The following is an 18,931-nucleotide window of genomic DNA, read 5'->3' as shown; positions in this document are numbered from 1 at the left end:
AGAGACCAAGATTCCGATTACCACAAAGTACTGGAAATCCGGACTTGGGACCACAGGTGGCTTTGAGAAGTTTCGTTACGCCATCGACGAATTTCCAGGATTTCTGGAGCAGACATTGTCTTCGAGGAGTCGAATGACAGAATCCGTGTTTCCAGTTTTGTGGATAGTAGCATCGTCGAGGACGCTATGAATAGGATTTCTAATTTGCACTCTTGTCTAGTATGGCCCCTATGTTTACGATTTCCTGAATTGGTATACGCTATGTTGCATGTGTTATTGTTGAAACCTACTCGTTGTCAGGTTCTGGTGGCTCTTTTTTGGTTTCTTTGCTTCAGCTTCCTCCTTTGTTTGCATTCCACTTTGGTCTACTATGTCCCCTCCCCACTGCGGTACCAATGCTGACAGACGGTAGTCTCTTTCAATTACGCCTCAAATCTCACACATCTTGAATGTGTCCCCGGAGACGAAATACAGTCTAAAGCTCTCCTCCTATAACGAGTTGAATAGAGAGGCAGTTTGTCGCATTCTCGTCGATCCGGAGAGGAAAGATATCGGTCGACTTTCCAAGATGTTTGTCACTGTGATAGTGACAAGAACTTCGAAGAGTCAGGACCTGATGGTCCCTATCAACCTCAGGAAGCCGCCGCGCCCAACGAAGCTCACCAAAGGGCGGTCCAAACTGTGGGCTGATTTCAAATACCAGGGCCTGGGGGACTCGTTCAATGCTCCTCAGTTTGGAGACAGCGTCCCCGAGGGAGGAAGCTCCGTTCAGCAGAGCCAGTTGAAAATCAACATTGAACGGCCAACTGCTCTGGTAGCAGGTGCCCTTGCTGGCAAGCATCGTTTCCTGACCCGGGAAAAGGCATCATTTGTCGACAACTGGGCCGCGGAAGTTGAGGCCGGAGCTGTCAGGCCAAACGTCCCGGAACCTAGCGGCATGCCTCCTCCAAACCCTGCTACAGAGCCGGCTCTGCCAATTCTGCCACCGGGAATCAAAAGACGCAAGGCAATCATCATGGGTGCAGAAGATGGCATTTCTGAACCCATCGGGCTCTCAAAGCCTTTGTTGCCCACAGAGACCTCAAGAATTGAGCACGGCAAAAGCATAACAAAAGAAGATTATACATCCCAACGGGCCCCTCGGCTGCCTGCGAATTTTAATTCCTCCACTGAGGACAGTTGTCAGAGAAAGAGCCGGAGCCCTAAGCCCATTGAACAACAAGAACTAACACAGCTCATTGATTTAAATGATACTTCGACGTCATCAGGGCCAAATACACATTCAATATCATACTATCAAGTTCCTCTAGTCCCCATAAAGGCGAGGGTTGATTTGGCCATGAAAGAAAATCACTCCGAACAAGCAAAAGGGAATGGAAATCGCTGCAGACTGGGGGCCGCAAAGGCACCGCTGGCTGGAAACAATCCTAGAATCCGCGAGGCTGAGTATCGTGTTTTCCATCGGACTATGGGCCAGAAGGCTGGAAACAATTCTCGAACGGGAAAGGATCGCAAAAACAAAGTGGAAATCCAGGATAACATCCTTAATACTTCAGTCGTCCCTTCGATGCTCTCAAAAGCATCAACCCCCTGTTCTTCTAATCTTTCTAGTAAATCCTTACAATTAAGCGAATGGAAGAAGGCTCGACAGGCGGACGAAGATGAAAAACGTGCGGTTACCCTCAACGATTTCCTTCAGCACATTAGTCGAGTTCTAAATGGAGTTCGATGCTTCCCAGGAACAATTTCGCTTGAAATTCAGTTCGGCCTAATACTTGCAAGTCGATCGCTTATCGAAGAGTGTAAGGAGGTAATCTTCGATACCAAGACCTGGAATCGCCATTTTCAACCCAAGAATAACCTCCCAACACCTAGTACAATATTCACCAACATGCTAACAACATCTGGCGCTGACGTCGATTTTGTTCTCGACTTACCTGAAAGCCAGGGAGATTTCTCATGCCGAATGTTTTCCGAGGAAGTCGTGAGTCGTCATGTTTGGTATGAATTCCACTGCACAACTAAGAACGATGAGACTTTTGTTGTTAGTATTGATGAATCTGGGAGGGCAGTTGTAAACAGACCAGAATATGTGTTGGGAACGGTTAATGTCCACTGCGCAGCGCAAACCTGGGATATGAGGGGCGTGGTGAAGGGAACAGTTGAATACATTCGAGGAGATGAAGAGATAGACCAGGCAATCCAAAATCTCATCGACCAATTGTATATCGAGCCCGACCTGTCCAGAATCGTAATTTTCACTCGAATCCCTGAAGGAGGTCAATTTCATATCATCAAAGTTCTCACGAAGCGTTCTACTCGCCACCGCTTTCATAGACATGAGACAAGGTCCTTACGCATAAGCACTAGGAGGAAGGCTACCATCCACGACAAAACTCCTGCCTTTTTCACTGATCAATGCTGCGAATCTTTTGGTAGTTCCAACGGCCAAGAGATGCCTCTAGGGACCCAAGAACCGCTTCTCCAGATCACCGAAGTCCAAAATCTTCTCTTAGCACACTCTGGTGATGATAACACGGTCGTACGTGCGCGAGCAATATCAGCTGATAGTATGGTAGATGACCACAGGTTATGGTATGAGATGTCCGTTATTAACCCAGCAATCGAAGAGATCTTGCGCTCCAACAAATATCTTGATTTCGGCGACACGAACATTTCCTGGTCCACTTTCAAGCCCCCAGTGAAGAATGAAAAGCGGTCTGCCAGTGATACAAACACTGCCAAAAAGTCAGAGATTCACCCAGCAGTATTGAACCCCCCGGAGCTACCCATAGCAGAAATCAGCTCCAAGGACGTGAGCGAATTGTTCCAAGCTGCGAATAGAATTGTTGAAAAGATCGACGGTGTGGGATGGGCCAATTTTGGCCCCGAGGCCCAAGCAGGACTGAAAATAGATCAAGCTGTTTCAGCGTCCGTGGCTGCACGATCAATGGCTACGGCGGAGGTGCCGGATGGTTATTGGTAAAGTTGAAGCTTTCGCTCGCTTGTGCTCGGAAGAAAATTGTGACTTCTAATAGATAAATTCAACTCCTTCGCAGATTTTATTCAGTACATGAGATAAATTTCGTGTTCTAATGGGACCTGTAGTAGCCTGAAAGCGGGGATGCTTGATATATTGCTACCCTTTTTTAATGCTATATATATATGGGTGATCCATGTTGTCGACGCATCAGGAGAAGGGCATAAATCATCAATTGACATTGTAATTCATTCTGTACCAACCCTGACATGATTTAGATACTTGATTAACTTCCCTAGGTAGTACTCTGTGTGAAAAGTGCCATGCCTGAGAATTTTTCATCTGGGTGTTTTGCTTTGAGTTTAATGCCCCATAGATTCGCTATAACTCGGAAGCTGATGGTGCGAGATCTATCCTTCCCCTTCCCCCTTGATGTGTTCTGAGCAAATCCCGGGGTAAGGAGAACATTTTACGAGAGTTCATCCAAGGTTACTAGTCCGAAAGTACGTACGATACAAACGAAGTTAGTGGTGCGACGTGGTGAACCGGCTATGCATATAAATCTAACTCTCCAAAGAAAGAAGGCCTCAAGAGATGCTAAATGGAGCATCGAGCTTAGAACAACAAATTATAATGACTAAGCTCCTTATAGACGATTCTCCCCATCCAAAAAGAGTCTCTTGATTCATTCTCTTGCTCCGCTCCTGGCTTTCCTGCCTTTCTTCCATTTCTTAACTAAAACGACGTGTCTAGGATTCCATTAATCTTCCTCGTCGCCCGCTAGATCCTCCACCCCTCTCAGCCATGCCGCTCTCGCATCCACCGCGGCCTTCCGCACGTCCCGTATAGGGTCATCAAGCGCAAACTTCAAGGAACGCAACACCACGCTCTTCAAAGGAAGCAATGGTGACGGTTTCGCGCCAGCAGCTTTGGCTCCTGGTGAAATCGAATCCGAAACGCCAGGCGTCTGCGCGAGGAGCAAGAGACACTGGAGTGATTGTGCACGGATGCGTGGGGAGTTTGGCGTTGAGGTGAAGCTAGTTGCGGCGGTGGTTGTTGTTGTTGGCGTTGCTGTTGATGTTGACACTGTGGTGTTATGTGCGGCTGTCTTCAACAACCGTTTCACCAAATCATCCACATAGCCCACTTCGCTAATTACGCTGACACCGTTATCGCGAATTATTACAGCTAGTGTCTCCAGGGTTCCGACTTTTATAGGCTGTGAAAGGGGATCGGTCAAGTCTAGACTCTGCAGGAGGAGAGGAAGTAAAGTTGGTAGTTCTGGCATCACGAGAGATGAGGGGATGGTGGAGAGAATACCAGACAGAGCTGTGAGATAGGCTTGTTTTGTATGGGGTGGAGTTCGGGATGCGTCGGCTGCGCCAGTATTAAGTTCTCGCACGTTTTTGGAGATTAGAGGGATAAGAGTGGAAAAAACGCGTTGTTTGGAAAGAAGCCGGATGACAGCACCGTTTCTGGTTGACAGGACATCATCCGGGCTTAGGAGGAGGGAAAACCCTCGGGCAGAGATTGTGCTCGTTTGAGCGTCCGACGACGAGAGGAGAATTAAGAGTGAGTTGAGTATTTCGGGAGTTGAAGGCGCGAGGCGGAGTACCAATGCTTTGGATAACCAAAATATTGTGCGGATTTTGGCTGGAGAGAGTGTTTCGTTTGGCATGGGTGTGGAATGGGATTGGATTAGGGATGAGAGAATTGAGGAAGCGGTCGGTAATTGCGTAGTTGGTAGGAATTTGTTGACGAGGAGGGCAAGATGACGTGCGAGTGCTAGATGGGTAGAGGGGGTTTCTTCGACCATAATATGCTGGACTAATTCCCTAATAAGGTGTGTCATGTCGGGCGTCGTGTATGGTAGCTTAGAGTCTTTGGGTAGTCCAGCAAGAAGGTAAGTTGACAGGATCATGGTTTGCCGTCGAAGGTGTGTGACATTTGATGAAAATGGGACTGGAACAAAGTCGTCATTTGTTGCAAAAAGGCTGTAAACATTCTCACAAACTTCATCCTGTTTCTTGAGAGGGAGAGACCGGACTATGAGATTGAATAGACGCCCAAGAACGTCAAGAACGGACGGGTCTTTCATAACTGTCGTAGTACCATTTTCGAGAGTTGCAATAGCCGCTCGCCTACTCAATTTTACCAGTATCTGATCATAATAATAATCAATGGTAGAGTCATTTTCCAAACCTTTTCGATCCATGGCGTAGAGTATCGTCAACAAAATCGCACGGGGGTATGCAGAAGTGCTTGTATTTCCGGGCTGTAGTAAAATCTCCAACCTACCCAAGAGGCGTCGGACGAGGGTCTCGAATATGTCTTTCCCAATACTGATCTGAGCAAGGATTTCAAGAATACTGAGATATACAGGATCTACACCTTTGTCAGAATCTGGAAGCATAGCCATGAGAGCTGGAAATGAGATATCCATAATGAGGCGCGGTTTGTGTTCCGATATTCCAGCCAGAGCGTCTATTGCTGCCTTCCTGAGCTCGGGTTTTCCCGATGTCTCCGTCAGCAAAATCTCATCGAGATACTGTACAAAAAGGCCTATTTCGTTATCCTGTAAGAACCCTCGAAGGATGGATAGGCGAAGCAGGCCTTGCATGGAGGTAAGCCGGAACGAGGTCTCATCCTTCGCGGACCCCATCAGCGCTTGGCTGAATATTTCAAGTAAACGCTCCTCAAAGGGGCTGAAAGGGTTTTCCTGCGGAAAATCTGATCCAGGAGTAGTCCATGTTCCAAGAATATCAATGGCGGAGTCAAATAGAACAACGAAAGTCTCCAGGAGACCTCTTTGTTTGGCAATTCCATCAGCATGTTGATAAACAGTAAGTAACGGTACAATGACGTCCTGAATAATCAGTGTAAAGGATGTCAAAGAGGCAGATGAAAGTGATCTCAGGATTTGTCGCGCTGGTTGAGCTTGTTTCTGTTGTGGTTCGCGTAGCTGTTCATTACATTCCTTCGTTATTGGTTTCAGAAATTGTACGAGAGCGGAAGTTTGGGATTTCGTGGTAATGGTGGAAAGTCGCCTTGCTAGGCATTGAAGCACTCTCAATGACTCTTTCGCAATAATTTCTTCCTGCGCATGGAGAATCTCAAATTTCAAAGTATCCCATACGCTTATCGAGTAGCGCGACACAGTGACCGGGTCGTATGAGGATATGCATGCATAGAGCGAGTTCAAGGCGTCTTTCTGCAGCGTTGTTAGCAGTATTGAATGATAAGGAGATCAGACGTCCACGAACCTTCACATTCAGCGATGTGGAATCTAATTTATCCAATAGTGAAGGGAACGCATAAGGCGCGAAAAGCTGAGTTGACGAAATGCAATTCTGCAAACGGGTCTTTAAATCTTGGGCTGTGATGCCGTATGGATCATTTGGCGGAGGTTTAAATGTGATGGGAAAATAATTGTATACCGAATCAAAAAGGGCCTTGTTATATACGTGACGTTAGCCAACTCTGAAGTTCAACGTGCAGTTTAGTGGTCAGGTGCGCAACCTGGACATGGTTCGATATATCCCATTCCACCATAGGGACCTTAAGAATGGAGAAAATGAGCATGAGATTCCTTGGGTCTCTCTCTCCGCTCACAAGGTCAACAATCCCAACTAGCGATTCGTCGCCCATATCTCGCAGTGCTGTGTGTTTTGATAAGCGACTCTCTGAAAATCTCGATTGCGGGGTAAGCTCGTACCTGTCCTGTGATTTGACATTAAGCCATTAAGAAGCTGGAGAAGCTGGAAACGCTGGGACTGTGGGCGAGTCTGTAAATCTGGAAAGTGCTGGAGAATTCTGGACGTATGTGAGCATTCCCCAAGAAATATATTTGCCAACCCAAACACCGACCTATATAAAATAGTAGGCCTTGGATCATCATTCATTGACGCACTTACGATCGTATAACCCTCCCAGTCATATCTTTGGTAAAACGTTCAAGACCTTGAAGCCTATCCAGACCTGCTATTGCCCCTCCATCTTCAATTCGGTCGCAGTAGAAGTCTGTCAGGGCCTGTATTTGTTGGCGGGAAAGGAAATTCGGCGAGAGCGCTTTTATGACCGCTGTCAAATATGAAACTACCTTCCCCCGAATTGCAGGATTTTCGTCATTGATATATTCACCCAGAGACTGAACTAAACCAATCAAAGTTGATTGCTTGTTTTCAAGCTCTGCAAGAACAATCCGAATTAAAATACAAAAGCCTGTCAGTACTCTGGATCCTGGCAAATCGAGAATCTAATGGGAAAGACTTTACTTTGGGCTGCGATACTAGCAATCCCCAGAGCCTGCTCTCTGTTATCCTCGACCACTAGCAAAAACTCTTGCAGTTCAGACATCTTGCTGGGGATTCTCAATGACGGCACAGCGGCGGCGAAATCTAATTGTCACAAAGATAGGGTGCTGTTCACGATTTGAGCCAAGAGATGCTCGTTTATCGATAACAATCACGTGTTACCATCATTCTCATAGGATTTTTATACCTACATACACTTGGCCTAGTCGTAGGAACAAAGAAATTATAGAAAACGAGGGGAAATAATCAAACAGTATATTTCAGTGATGAAAATGTAAGAACGTAAAATAAAATACAAAAATTATTGCTCTAGCATGTCTTGGTTTCGATCCAAGGTCCTCCGGGTTATGAGCCCGGCGCGCTTCCGCTGCGCCAACATGCTTGCTCCATGCGTGTTGAGCCCCACAATATGTTATAAAAGCCAAGTAAAAACCTGATGAAACTTACAGCCCTGATTCTAGTTAAGTACTCTGCGTCCAAAAAAAGAAAGGAAAAAAAGGAAAAAAGGAAAACTAGATCGTTTGTAAAACTGTTAGAGCTGTTGGATTGGATTGTTCGTTTCCTCTCTGCCAGTATAGCACTGGCGGCGCGAGAGCTCTTTTGCCGCCTGGACAAACTTCATGCCATATGATGTAATCACTCATCAAATAATGTAGATCACGTGCTCTATCAACTGGCACATCCATGGATCCTGCGATAGTCAAACCATCTTGTGATGATATCATTCACTCTCTTCAAGGCTATGAGAAATTACACCTCGAAGCCGAGTCCTCGGACTCCATCCACTGATAACTATGAAGTATCGCCTTCTTGTCCTTCTATTATCAATTTCCTTCAGTGTATCCGCTGTCCGCGTCCATCTCGAGAATTTCGTCAGTCGCCGCCGTCTCCTACCGCGAAACTTGCAAATCCCCACTTGCCTTGAAGCAATCCCAAACTCGTTCACACTCCTCCTCCCGCCTCAAGACCAAATGGTAATGGAGGACAACAACGAGCGCCCACAGGGCAAAGGCAAAGATCCTGATGAAAAAGTGCAATCACACTTATACATCTCCGACATCCTCTCGAAGACTCGAGAAGTCAACATCTTCTCCTCTCTCACCAGGGATATCGAGGCCGTCTCCACTCGTTTCAATAATGGGACGGAGAATAGTATTGTGCTAGCTCCGTTGAATTCTGCAATCCATGGATTGCCCCGCAAACCTTGGGAGGATCCAGCAGATTATCGAGACTTTGGCGAAGCAGCGTATACGTCAAAGGAAGGGGAAGCGAGAGCGGAAAAGAATCTAAAGCATTTCGTTGAAGCACACATTGTACCAATGTGCCCGTGGCCGTCCCAGGAGACAGTTCAGACTGTCGGTGGTTGCGCGATTTATTGGAAAAAGGAAGATGATGGGAAAGTTTATGTGCGTGTTCCGATCTTCGTTTCAGTTCTTTTCATTGAGTTGACAGTTTACTAATGGCTGGATAGATTTATCCTGATAAAATCGAGGTTATGAAGATTATGACTCAGGCGTCTAACGGGGAAGTATGGATTCTCAATCGAGTCATAAATTATCTCTGAGTCTCGGCCGAATTAACGATGTTACTGGGATCGGCGCAGTGGGATTCTTTCCTCATTCTGTTTTGATACCTGAGACTGGTTTTCTCAATTTCACATTTGCTAGGGACTTAATATGACATGGCTACTGAGTAAACGGATGCAAGGGATGGGACACGGTTATTATTACGGATGGACATTCCTAATTTTATAGGACTTTCTGTACATATCTTTATTTCATCTCAAGAAACGCTCCTAAGACATAATAAATATATCAAGATTAGACAATAAACTGTCTCTCGGCTCTGATAAATTTCAATAATATAATACATCATCGTATCATCATTTCTATCCAACTCTCTGTAACAATCTCTCTTCAATGCCATCAAGAATACAGTAATGTTCCATGACTTCGAGGTTTTCCGCCTCTGCCAAGAACAGTTTATCGGGGTCCTGGCCAGGTCCGAAGGGATTCGCAGTCGCATTGGGATTCATCTGGGACATCTGTTCGGTCATGTGGTTCGCAGCTAGTACGTATGTGCAATTAGCAAGAGCGCTCGCTAATAAATAGCTGAGCTTGAGGAGAATAGTAGAATGAAGAAAAAAACAAGGAAGAAAAATATAACAAGATATAGCACTCACAGTTATCGCCGCCCAGGATAAACCCAAAAACAGGTTGCAGGCCGAACAAATTCAGGAAATACCATGACAAACTTGAAACCCATCTCACGTCAAGATCACGAGTCATAACCCCGGATTGTAACATGGACTTGAATCGAATAGTCAAAGGGAAAGGCAGTTTCACTGTATGAATAGTTAGCGTAAGTCCCCGCGTCCCTCCATATTCCATTCTGCAGGCAACTAGCAACATTCCTGGATAAGTAGGGAGAGAAGTGCAAAACATACAGATAACGAATCCAGAAAAAAATGCATTAATCCACCCCATAATGAGCGTCTGCGGAATCATCATTGCCATATTACCCTTCATCATGCCCATCATCGCATCCATGCCTGCAGGATCTGTCATGGGGTTCACGGGTCCTCCACCACGTGCCTCTGGGTCTTTCAGGAACAAGCCCTCCTTGTAGCAGGTAATAAGAAAATTTTTGCGAGACGCAAGCGATTGTGGCGTGAGAACAGCAGAGGCATTATTTCGTAGATTGACACCGCGCAAGAGCGACAGGCGTTCTCGGGACTCAGCGGGCGTCAACGCATTTTTGGCCGGAGTTGCGAGGAAGACAGTTGCGTAGTGGCGCAAAATTCCAGTCAACACCTAAACAAGGAGTTTCACGTACATATTAGAATAGAAGAATAAAGCAATACAATGAGTAATTATTAGATGGCTGCATGAGTAAGGCGACAGCTTCTGACACGCCACAATCCCCTGGGACATTCCTTACCATTACCACTGTGATAGGGAAGAGGATCCAGTAACTTCATCGTTTGGAGCCAGATTAGCGTTCAAGATAGCAATTGAGGAAAGATATGGATGAACACATACAACAGAGCTGGATCCCTAAGGATGGTCTGTTCCACCCCTTGGACCGCCATTGCAAAGAGATATTAAATGCTTCGGTGTTGGGATGGAAGTATTAGGAGTTGGATCCAGATGAAGTGAGGAGCCGCATCGGATAAAAGTGGTCCCGATAGCTAACTTCCCTTTCATTGACCCTTTTAAAAAACATAAAATCAAATATTTAGCAAAGAGGGTACCAAGTTGTGGTTCAATTCTGGTCCTGGAATAGCTCAGTAGTTCAGGTTTTCATCTAAACGTAGGAACATATAGGATGCAAAGATTTTCTTGCCGCTAAAGTGGCTTGATGGAATGGGTAATCTATATGTAAAGTTCAATGGCAACAAACTGCCTTCTGTAGTTTTGGGAGATGATAATCTCTATCTACATAGAATGATTCAGCAGAGTTTACCGCGCATTTCTTTTCGCCGAGAGCGGCCTGCGTAGAAGTTCCAAGAACAAAAGCGACCCCCTTCAAGATAATCGGATCCGACGTGTTCATGGAGTCTGTTGGCTCTGCTTAAGTTGGAGGTAGTGTTTCATTTTCCTGTCGTTTATACCATTAAGTCCCGGAATGCCTTTGTGTTGGCTATGTGTGAGGGTTACGGATGGTAGGGAGCAGCTTGAGAAGGGTTTGGGGAAACACATTCATGGCGTATATCAAACCAAGAGCAGGGTCCTTTATGCCTTGAACATGACGGTTTGGGTAGATCGCATGCGGCTCCCTTCGCCTTTTTTGACATTTGCTGTCAATTCATGTAGGCTGGGTGGAAATCTCCTTGCGCCGGGAGGCTTAGTCGCAGAGCATAGAGTGACAGATGCACACTGGATGGAAGCAATGACTGGCAGCCAGGGAGTTGTACCACATATAATCGTCAATTGAATTGAAAACAATTTTGACTGCCAAAACGAGCTCTGGATGACTTTTCAATGTGGAAGGCCAAGGTTGTGCATGATGTCTGAGTGAAGTCGAAGAGTCCAAATACATAGGAGTGGTTGGGATATCGACGGGTTCTTTGAAATTAGGCAAGCAGATTCTCCAGCACTTGTAACTACCCTGCTATGTTACATACCATCTCATGCAAGGTGGCCGACAGCGTAGACCACGATCCTGTAATTCGCAAACCCGTAATCATGTTGCATTGCAAGGGGCACGGGTGAAGGTGCGGCAGCAGACCGGAAAACTTCCTGCCATCCCATAGTTGAGAGGAGGGGATGTCTGGGAGAAAAGGAAAGGGTGGAGCGGAGTCCTTGGCACTCTCTAGTCCCACTTGGGACTACTGTGTTATTTTAGGCTTAGTGCAGCCAAGTGACAATCCAACCCAAGGACAGCTTGCTCTCTTCCCCATATATCACAAACCCTTAAATAAGGATAAAATAAGGATATTACTTCTGATATGACTCTATGAACTGGCATCTGTCACCCTAAATCTAAGCGCAACCACCCACACTGCCCATTCCCGCCAATGGCTTCCTCCAAGGTTCCCGTCTACTCATTATCTGGTAAGAATTACACCAATCCTCTCCCCTTCCTCCAATGCACTCCAAAGACTCAACATATATAACCGTAGCGCAAGAGGCAAATAATGAAAGCAAACCTAACATACTATACTACTTGCTCCAGATCTCAAAAATACCACCGACGATGCTATAACTCCATACTTAATATCTCTCCCAAAACCCCACCGTTTCACTGCAGACAACTTCAAATCCAACGTCCGCCTAACTTTAGGCTATGTCGCCGTAGCAATTGCAGGAGCCTTATTTTACGTCGATCGTCGACTGAAATGGGAGGTTTCGACGTCGTGGACTATGGCCTCTGTAATTTCGTACTTCATTCTCAACATAGCATTTACAATCTGGTTATGGCTGGTGGAAGCTGGCCAAGTATTTGAAGGGGGTACGGATGGGGGTGAGAAGGTGAGCTTCTATTGTGTTTATGCTTATATATATATTCAATATATATACATATGTGTTTGTCAAGAGCCCTAGCATAGCGTGACTAATGAATGTACCCAAACAGCTCCGCATCTGCTCGTCAACCAAAAAGCATTCGCCGTTATATACACTGCGTATTAGACATACGTCCAGCTCTGGTGCTATTCTCCAAGATGCAACAATCTCTGCGCCCTTTTCTAGATGGTTTTCTGCGGATGGCACGTTTCATCCCGAACCCTTTAAACATTGGCTTAGTAGCGAGGTCAAGGCATTGAAGGGGGTAGAGTCAGCTACGAAGTCGTAAGATGATGAGATTTCTGGGCTAATTACCTTGTTGAGGAAACTGAAACAGGAAGGGCAATAAAAACTTGAGCATAAATTGATAGCCTATGGCTTTTGTTGCTCCCTTGTGCATTCTTTTTTTTTTTTCGGTTCTGATTCTTATTCTGCTCGTAGCTGGAGCATAAAGAGGTTGGCAAAAATACTCTCCACGGTGTTTATTACTGGGATATTGTGCGTTATGGAAATATATATATAATTCCTACCTTGCCAACGGCATTTCATTTGTTGCCTTCAATCTAAACAATGAATAAGTGCACATATTCCAAGCAGCGTAATTTTAACCTGTAGTCTCCTTTTTATCCAAGACCCATCAGATCATGGCAATTCCTAATGAACATTTGGTTCATTCATCGTATGAGTATAATTGTGCTAGTTATGATGATAATGTTCCAAGGTTTGCTCCTATTCCATCCAACATCCCCTGATCTGATATTGAAATCAAAATCCAAAAGCTCCGATTAACCCAACCAAACCTATAAAATATAACAGTACCGACTCCAACTTGCAAAAGTCAAATCCAGGGATACCATGAAGCCATCTTCCTTTGCTATTTTCGTTTGGTTTTCACCTTTGTCGTTGTTTTTATGATATATACAACAGCCTCACTCGCTTTCGCCCTCATCCAGGTACCCACCATCTTATCCCAGATGGTACAACATGGAAGTTCCATAGATGCGAATATATGTATACATATAAATATAAATGCTGATTGACGAGATAACATTTCATTACTCTGCCTGAGTGACGACACTCTCCAGAGTGCCAGGCTTCTCAACTGCATCTGCAGGTTGGACCCGATTACGGCTGCGGTTCTGGACAATCCTCTATACAACAAGATTGAAGCAGTCAACACACATATAGTGAAAATTTCACGAAGGTCCATTATCGCTAAAAGCGGAAATAGGGGAAAACTTACCAGTAAGTTTCTTAGCAACACAACGATTGTAACCTTGCCAATGGCCGGGACATATATGGATGCTTTCTCTTTCACCTCCGGTCCGAAATTCTGCACAAAAAAACACCTTCGTCAGCGTTCTCATAATGGCTTAAAAATGACACGCGAGCAACCATCCCCCTCCCTCCCCAAAACAAATTTACTGCTCACCTTCTCACTCGAGAAATTAATACACACAGCCCCTTGTCTCAACAACTTCGTATTAAACTTAAACTTATCCCCTGGTACTCCACTAATGACCACATCACAATGCGGCACTGCATCTTCCAACCCCCACCCCTCCATATCCATAACCTCATGATGTCTCTTCCGAATTCCCTCCCCACGCGTAAACTGTTGCACACCCGTGACATCCACACTATACACACATGCGCCGTCATTAGCCAGCAACGCCGCCAGCGGCCTTCCTACAACCTCAGACCGATTGACCACACATATTGTATGTCCAAACAGCCTGTTCCCGTAGGGAAGGATAGTGTTGTAGATTTGTAGGTACTCGAGGATCTTGATGACGGCGAGCGGCGTGCAGGGCAAGATGGATTTCTGCTTGTTCTCCGGGGGGTCGAGGAAGCGGATGTTTTGGTACATGTTGAAGATGTAGCGGTGGCTGAGGCCCTCGACGTCCTTGGAGATATCGACGATTTGCTGGAGATACTGGTCTTGTCTGTTGTTGAAAATGGGATAGTAAACAATTATGCCGTCGACGTCTGGGTCTGAGTTGGCAGCGAGGATGGCATCTTCGATATCATCGCGCGAGACGGCGCGGAGGGTGTAGCGGAAGTTGCTGTTGGCGGGGAGATTTAAGAATACCGGGTGGTTAGCGGATTTTCACTCTTACATTTATTTATTATAACTTCAATTAAGAGTAATTTTTCATAACGCGATTCTTCAAAACTCCCAATGGTATCTGAATTGAAGCTACCACAATCGCAAAGTCAAGCGCATCTCGCGCACGCATACAATATACCACTCCACAAAAGAGAAACGGGATAAAAAAAACAAAGGCTCCGCTCACTTGTCTTTACAAGTTTTCTCGGTCCAATCCGCATACATCTTCGCAGCCGGGTCTGAATTGGCCAAAAACCCCACAAGGTGCGGCGCCGTACTCAGAGTCTGGCGCCCCTCATTGACCTCCGCCAAAAGGCCCCGCGCAACGTTCGCCGCAAGCACGACTTTGCAGGAAGCTGAGGCCGATGTTTCTAGTTCTGGTGCCATGGGCGCGAATTTATTGTGGCAAGGCAGGGGGCGTTAAGATAAGAAGAATGAAGGTCGGCGGAAACAATTCTTGGGCTGCTGGTGGAGGAGAGGGGAGTTTTTGAACTTTTTTTATGGTCGTGCTTATCGATAACAGGGGTCTGGGTGGCACGGATGGGACGAGGCTCGGTGAGTCAATAAATCCATGCTCATCATAAAACAGACAGTTGATTCAGTAGGTCGAATGCAACGCGTAGGGACCTTATTGAGGAAGCAATATGTTAGGAATCTGATTATAGATGTTATTTGAATAACTTGTACTTCGCACAGACTCCGGAGGCCGCTACGAAAAGTTTTGTCTCACACTAAAGGATTTACCTACTAGTGTATTGAATCTCCGGGACCACCTGGGATTTAGGCATGAGCTAGTGGGCAAGCTAGGGGCGTTGGCCTCTATAAACCCCCTGGGACTCCCTATCCTTTCATTAAGAGACCGAACAGCATAAATGCAGAAGAACTCGCCAAATTCCCTTTTTCTCTAAACATGAGAAGCCACCAAGAGATTCCCAAATTCCGGGTTCTATTTTTTGCACACTGATTTCTGATTTTTGTATATAGCCATAATACAATTCAATTCAACGGAGCTTGGCTTAGCCATAAATCTACACATTACATACAACTCAAGCAAATATCCACTTCCTCACTGGCTTTTTCACTTCTTTGAAAAAAATAAAAGATTTCACGCATCTCTCTCTCTCTCTCTCTCTCTTCAATTCTAACTCAGCTGTGGAACTCAGAAGCCCCATGAGAAGGTGCAGGCTATTCCTCATGATCGTTATGATAGAAGGATAACAGTACCGACCACATCCATCATACAGAAAGAAAAGAAAAGCTTGAAAAAGGAGATCAAGAGATGGGTAAATACAGGCATTGAAAATCAAACAAGAGATATCAAATTTCAAAAGACAAATTAGCGGAAACAAAAGAGATCAGGAAAGATGGAATTTTTGGACATAAGAACCAACATTAGTAGGAAGGCGAAGGAGAAAAAAATCAAACCCAGGCGATATCCAAACAAGGGAGATTTGTGTTTATTTGTTTATTTATTTATCCTTTTTGGGGATCAGTTTTCTCTTTAATAAGATTTTTTTTTTTTTTTTAAAAAAAAAAAGAAGCCGCGGATTTGAAAAAAAAGAAAAGAAAAGAAAAAAAGAAAAGAAAAAGAAAGGGAAAAACAAAATTGAATTCAAAATTGTACACGAGCTATTTCTTGTCTATACATAATAGTGGTGACAGTGTTTTATTAAGGGAAAAAAGCAAAGGAGAAGGAAGTAAAAAGCGAAGACAAAAATAACCTTTCGCTGCATAGAGTGGGGTAAGGGATTAAAATAGAAACTAAGAGGCAAGATTTAATTTGTCAAGTATACTTTTTTTTTGCTTCCTTTTCCTCTCCTCTCCTTTCATCTTCGAATATATTGCAGTCGGTCACACAGAGCTTATGAGAAAGACTTGTTGAAGGCAACTGTGACATCCTTCAACTGAGCCTCTAGCTCCTTGCTCAATTGACCCTCCTTCTCAATCGTTTGAAGAAGCTCAGACTCGTTGGCTTTGAGGTGAGCAAGGAAATCAGTCTCCCATTGCTGAATCTTGCTGACGGGGATGGAGTCGAGGTGGCCGTTGACACCAGCGAAAATGAGTGGAACCATTTCGTTGACAGCCATGGGGCTATATTGCTTCTGTTTAAGCAGCTCGGTCAGGCGCTCACCACGGTTGAGAGTCTGCTTGGTGGAAGCGTCCAAGTCGGAACCGAACTGGGCGAAGGCTGCAACCTCACGATACTGAGCCAAGAACAGTTTGAGCGAACCGGCGACTTGTTTCATGGCCTTGAGCTGGGCGGCAGAGCCGACACGAGACACAGACAAACCGACGTTAATGGCTGGTCGGATACCCTTGTAGAACAATTCAGCCTCCAAGAAGATCTGGCCGTCGGTAATGGAAATGACGTTAGTGGGAATATAGGCAGAAACATCACCGCCCTGGGTTTCAATGATGGGGAGGGCAGTGAGGGAGCCACCCTTGTGGTTGTCATTCAACTTGGCAGCACGCTCGAGAAGTCGAGAGTGGAGGTAGAAGACACTAGAAACAGACCAGTCAGACATGTGTGTGAATCCTACAAAGGGTTGTTTGATACATACTCTCCGGGGTAAGCCTCACGCCCTGGAGGACGACGGAGAAGAAGGGACATTTGACGGTAGGCAACGGCCTGCTTAGACAGATCGTCATAAGTGATGAGAGCGTGGCGTCCATTATCACGAAACCATTCTCCTACAGCACAGCCTTTTGAAACAGAAACAGTAATTAGAACAAGAACCAAAAGAGAGAGAGAATAAGGGGAAAAACAAGGGGAAAACAGGGTGGGGGATTAAGACTTACCAGTGAATGGAGCGATATATTGAAGAGGAGCGGCCTCAGAGGCAGTGGCGGCAACGACGATGGAGTACTTCATGGCATCGTTCTCCTCAAGGGTCTTGACGAGCTGGGCGACAGTGGAACGCTTCTGTCCAACAGCAACGTAAACACAGTACAGCTTCTTGCTCTCATCATTCGTGTCATTCCATCTCTTCTGGTTCAACATGGCATCAAGAGCGACGGCAGTTTTTCCGGTTTGACGATCTCCAATGATCAGCTCACGTTGACCACGGCCAATGGGGACCATAGAGTCGACACACTTGAGACCGGTCTGGACAGGCTGGTTGACAGAGCGACGAGGCAGAATGCCAGGAGCTTTGAGCTGGGCACGGCGCTTCTCCTTGGCCTTAATTGGGCCTTTCCCGTCAATGGGGTTACCCAGAGCATCAATGACACGACCCAAAAGCTCGGGGCCAACGGGGACATCAACCTGAGAAGGAAGGGTTAGAAATATAAAATCACCAAGTTGATGACGAGGAATTTTCTGTACACACAATCTCGCCAGTTCGCTTGACAGTTTCGCCTTCTTTGACAAGACGATCAGAGCCGAAAAGCACAACACCGACTTGGCCGGCTTCCAAGTTCATGCACATGCCCTTGACGCCAGAGGCAAACCTAAAAATTTTTGTCTTAAGTATATTTATTCGCATTATATGGGTATGTATGGTTAGACGGAACATACTCAACGAGTTCCTCAGCCTGGACATTGGTCATGCCATGGACACGAGCAATACCGTCACTATTGTCCAGCTAGTTAGAATTCATTATATACCGTATTTATATGGCTGCAATGTATGATTTTTTGACCATCATGTTGGTTTGGTTGGTGAGAGATTATGGCGTACCCAACAGAGAGGACACGACCAGTTTCAGCAAAGCCGGCTTCTTCTTGAATACCACGAATTTTCCGTTCGAGGGCAGAGGATATTTCGGTAGGGGAAGCCTTGGCCTCAGCAGCGTATGTCCGGACCTGCGAAGCGGCCGAAAGTGGTCCTGGTGCAGCAGCTCGAGCCTGATTTTGAAAGTGAGAAAATTTTGTCAGCGGGGTGGTAAACAAAGCAGACGCGACTCAAAGGAGATGTAATTGGGTCAATTGAGTTCACAGAGGCCATCGACATCAATATCGAGGGCGAAGTAGATGGAATCTGGTGGATGGATGCGATAAAGGCTGCGGAAGGGGCTGGGGTTGGATGGGGAGATTTGGGAAAATGGAAGCGGGAGGGATGGCTTACACCAACAATCCTGCCAGAGGCAGAGACAGCCGCGACAGAGCGGCTGGACTGCCGCAGGGCGTTTCTGAACATTGTGAGGGAAGGAGTCTGGAGAGGGAAGAGATGGAAACAGATGGGGAGGGAGATCAATTGGGGGTTGTGGAGTGGGAGAGGAAAAGAGCGGATAATGTGGATGGGGGAAAAGAGCGAGCTTTCAGGTTGCGAGAAGGTTGGACGAAAAGGGACTAGCCAATATCTTGCCAAGCCTCATCAGACAGCGAGCCTGTCCATGTAGCACTAGATTAATGTCAATTTTTATATACAAAATCACACCTGGGCACTCAACTGTAATCACTGCGCAGCCTGTGCTTGCTCAAGCATCCAATAGTAACTCTTCTTAGATTCATTATTTAATAAATCTATGTTTGTATTTTTGATCAAAAAAGGGGCATGAACATACTTGGTGAACAGGATAT

The 18,931-nt window shown here is 45.7% G+C and overlaps 7 protein-coding genes and 1 non-coding gene across 8 annotated transcripts; 3 read left to right on the top strand and 5 right to left on the bottom strand.

Annotated features, from left to right (window-relative positions):
- Window positions 1-568: 568 nt before the first annotated feature.
- On the top strand, window positions 569-2,986 carry HCBG_01897 (uncharacterized protein; the record flags this gene model as incomplete). The annotated part of the gene is made up of 1 exon (XM_045428946.1): window positions 569-2,986. One exon carries the CDS (start codon window positions 569-571, stop codon window positions 2,984-2,986), a length of 2,418 nt encoding a protein of 805 aa, XP_045290732.1.
- A 754-nt stretch (window positions 2,987-3,740) lies between these two features.
- On the bottom strand, window positions 3,741-7,336 carry HCBG_01896 (uncharacterized protein; the record flags this gene model as incomplete). Its single annotated transcript, XM_045428945.1, has 6 exons — window positions 3,741-6,191; window positions 6,244-6,266; window positions 6,445-6,639; window positions 6,696-6,793; window positions 6,895-7,219; window positions 7,255-7,336. 6 exons carry the CDS (start codon window positions 7,334-7,336, stop codon window positions 3,741-3,743), a joined length of 3,174 nt encoding a protein of 1,057 aa, XP_045290731.1.
- A 267-nt stretch (window positions 7,337-7,603) lies between these two features.
- HCBG_11011 lies at window positions 7,604-7,675 on the bottom strand. Its single transcript has one exon. It is a non-coding gene; the product is annotated as a tRNA-Met (tRNA).
- A 412-nt stretch (window positions 7,676-8,087) lies between these two features.
- HCBG_01895 (FAS1 domain-containing protein) lies at window positions 8,088-8,857 on the top strand (the record flags this gene model as incomplete). The annotated part of the gene is made up of 2 exons (XM_045428944.1): window positions 8,088-8,699; window positions 8,765-8,857. The coding sequence occupies 2 exons, from the start codon at window positions 8,088-8,090 to the stop codon at window positions 8,855-8,857; spliced, it is 705 nt and encodes a 234-aa protein (XP_045290730.1).
- A 324-nt stretch (window positions 8,858-9,181) lies between these two features.
- On the bottom strand, window positions 9,182-10,384 carry HCBG_01894 (DUF850 domain-containing protein; the record flags this gene model as incomplete). The annotated part of the gene is made up of 5 exons (XM_045428943.1): window positions 9,182-9,360; window positions 9,476-9,637; window positions 9,740-10,106; window positions 10,234-10,267; window positions 10,335-10,384. 5 exons carry the CDS (start codon window positions 10,382-10,384, stop codon window positions 9,182-9,184), a joined length of 792 nt encoding a protein of 263 aa, XP_045290729.1.
- A 1,428-nt stretch (window positions 10,385-11,812) lies between these two features.
- On the top strand, window positions 11,813-12,667 carry HCBG_01893 (uncharacterized protein; the record flags this gene model as incomplete). Its single annotated transcript, XM_045428942.1, has 4 exons — window positions 11,813-11,849; window positions 11,971-12,266; window positions 12,370-12,584; window positions 12,637-12,667. The coding sequence occupies 4 exons, from the start codon at window positions 11,813-11,815 to the stop codon at window positions 12,665-12,667; spliced, it is 579 nt and encodes a 192-aa protein (XP_045290728.1).
- Window positions 12,668-13,354: 687 nt separating this feature from the next.
- HCBG_01892 (methylenetetrahydrofolate dehydrogenase) lies at window positions 13,355-15,233 on the bottom strand (the record flags this gene model as incomplete). Its single annotated transcript, XM_045428941.1, has 5 exons — window positions 13,355-13,450; window positions 13,543-13,632; window positions 13,732-14,365; window positions 14,597-15,036; window positions 15,158-15,233. The coding sequence occupies 4 exons, from the start codon at window positions 14,794-14,796 to the stop codon at window positions 13,355-13,357; spliced, it is 1,020 nt and encodes a 339-aa protein (XP_045290727.1).
- A 132-nt stretch (window positions 15,234-15,365) lies between these two features.
- Window positions 15,366-18,620, bottom strand: HCBG_01891 (ATP synthase alpha subunit; the record flags this gene model as incomplete). Its single annotated transcript, XM_045428940.1, has 7 exons — window positions 15,366-16,911; window positions 16,971-17,112; window positions 17,209-17,674; window positions 17,739-17,859; window positions 17,927-17,983; window positions 18,090-18,256; window positions 18,477-18,620. The coding sequence occupies 7 exons, from the start codon at window positions 18,546-18,548 to the stop codon at window positions 16,272-16,274; spliced, it is 1,665 nt and encodes a 554-aa protein (XP_045290726.1).
- Window positions 18,621-18,931: the final 311 nt, after the last annotated feature.

This window comes from Histoplasma capsulatum (genome assembly GCF_000150115.1).
Source record: "Histoplasma capsulatum G186AR genomic scaffold supercont2.2, whole genome shotgun sequence".
In the NCBI taxonomy this organism is placed as follows: domain Eukaryota; kingdom Fungi; phylum Ascomycota; class Eurotiomycetes; order Onygenales; family Ajellomycetaceae; genus Histoplasma; species Histoplasma capsulatum.
The sequence above is the reverse complement of the archived record's forward strand: the minus strand, read 5'-3'. Positions and strand labels throughout refer to the sequence as shown.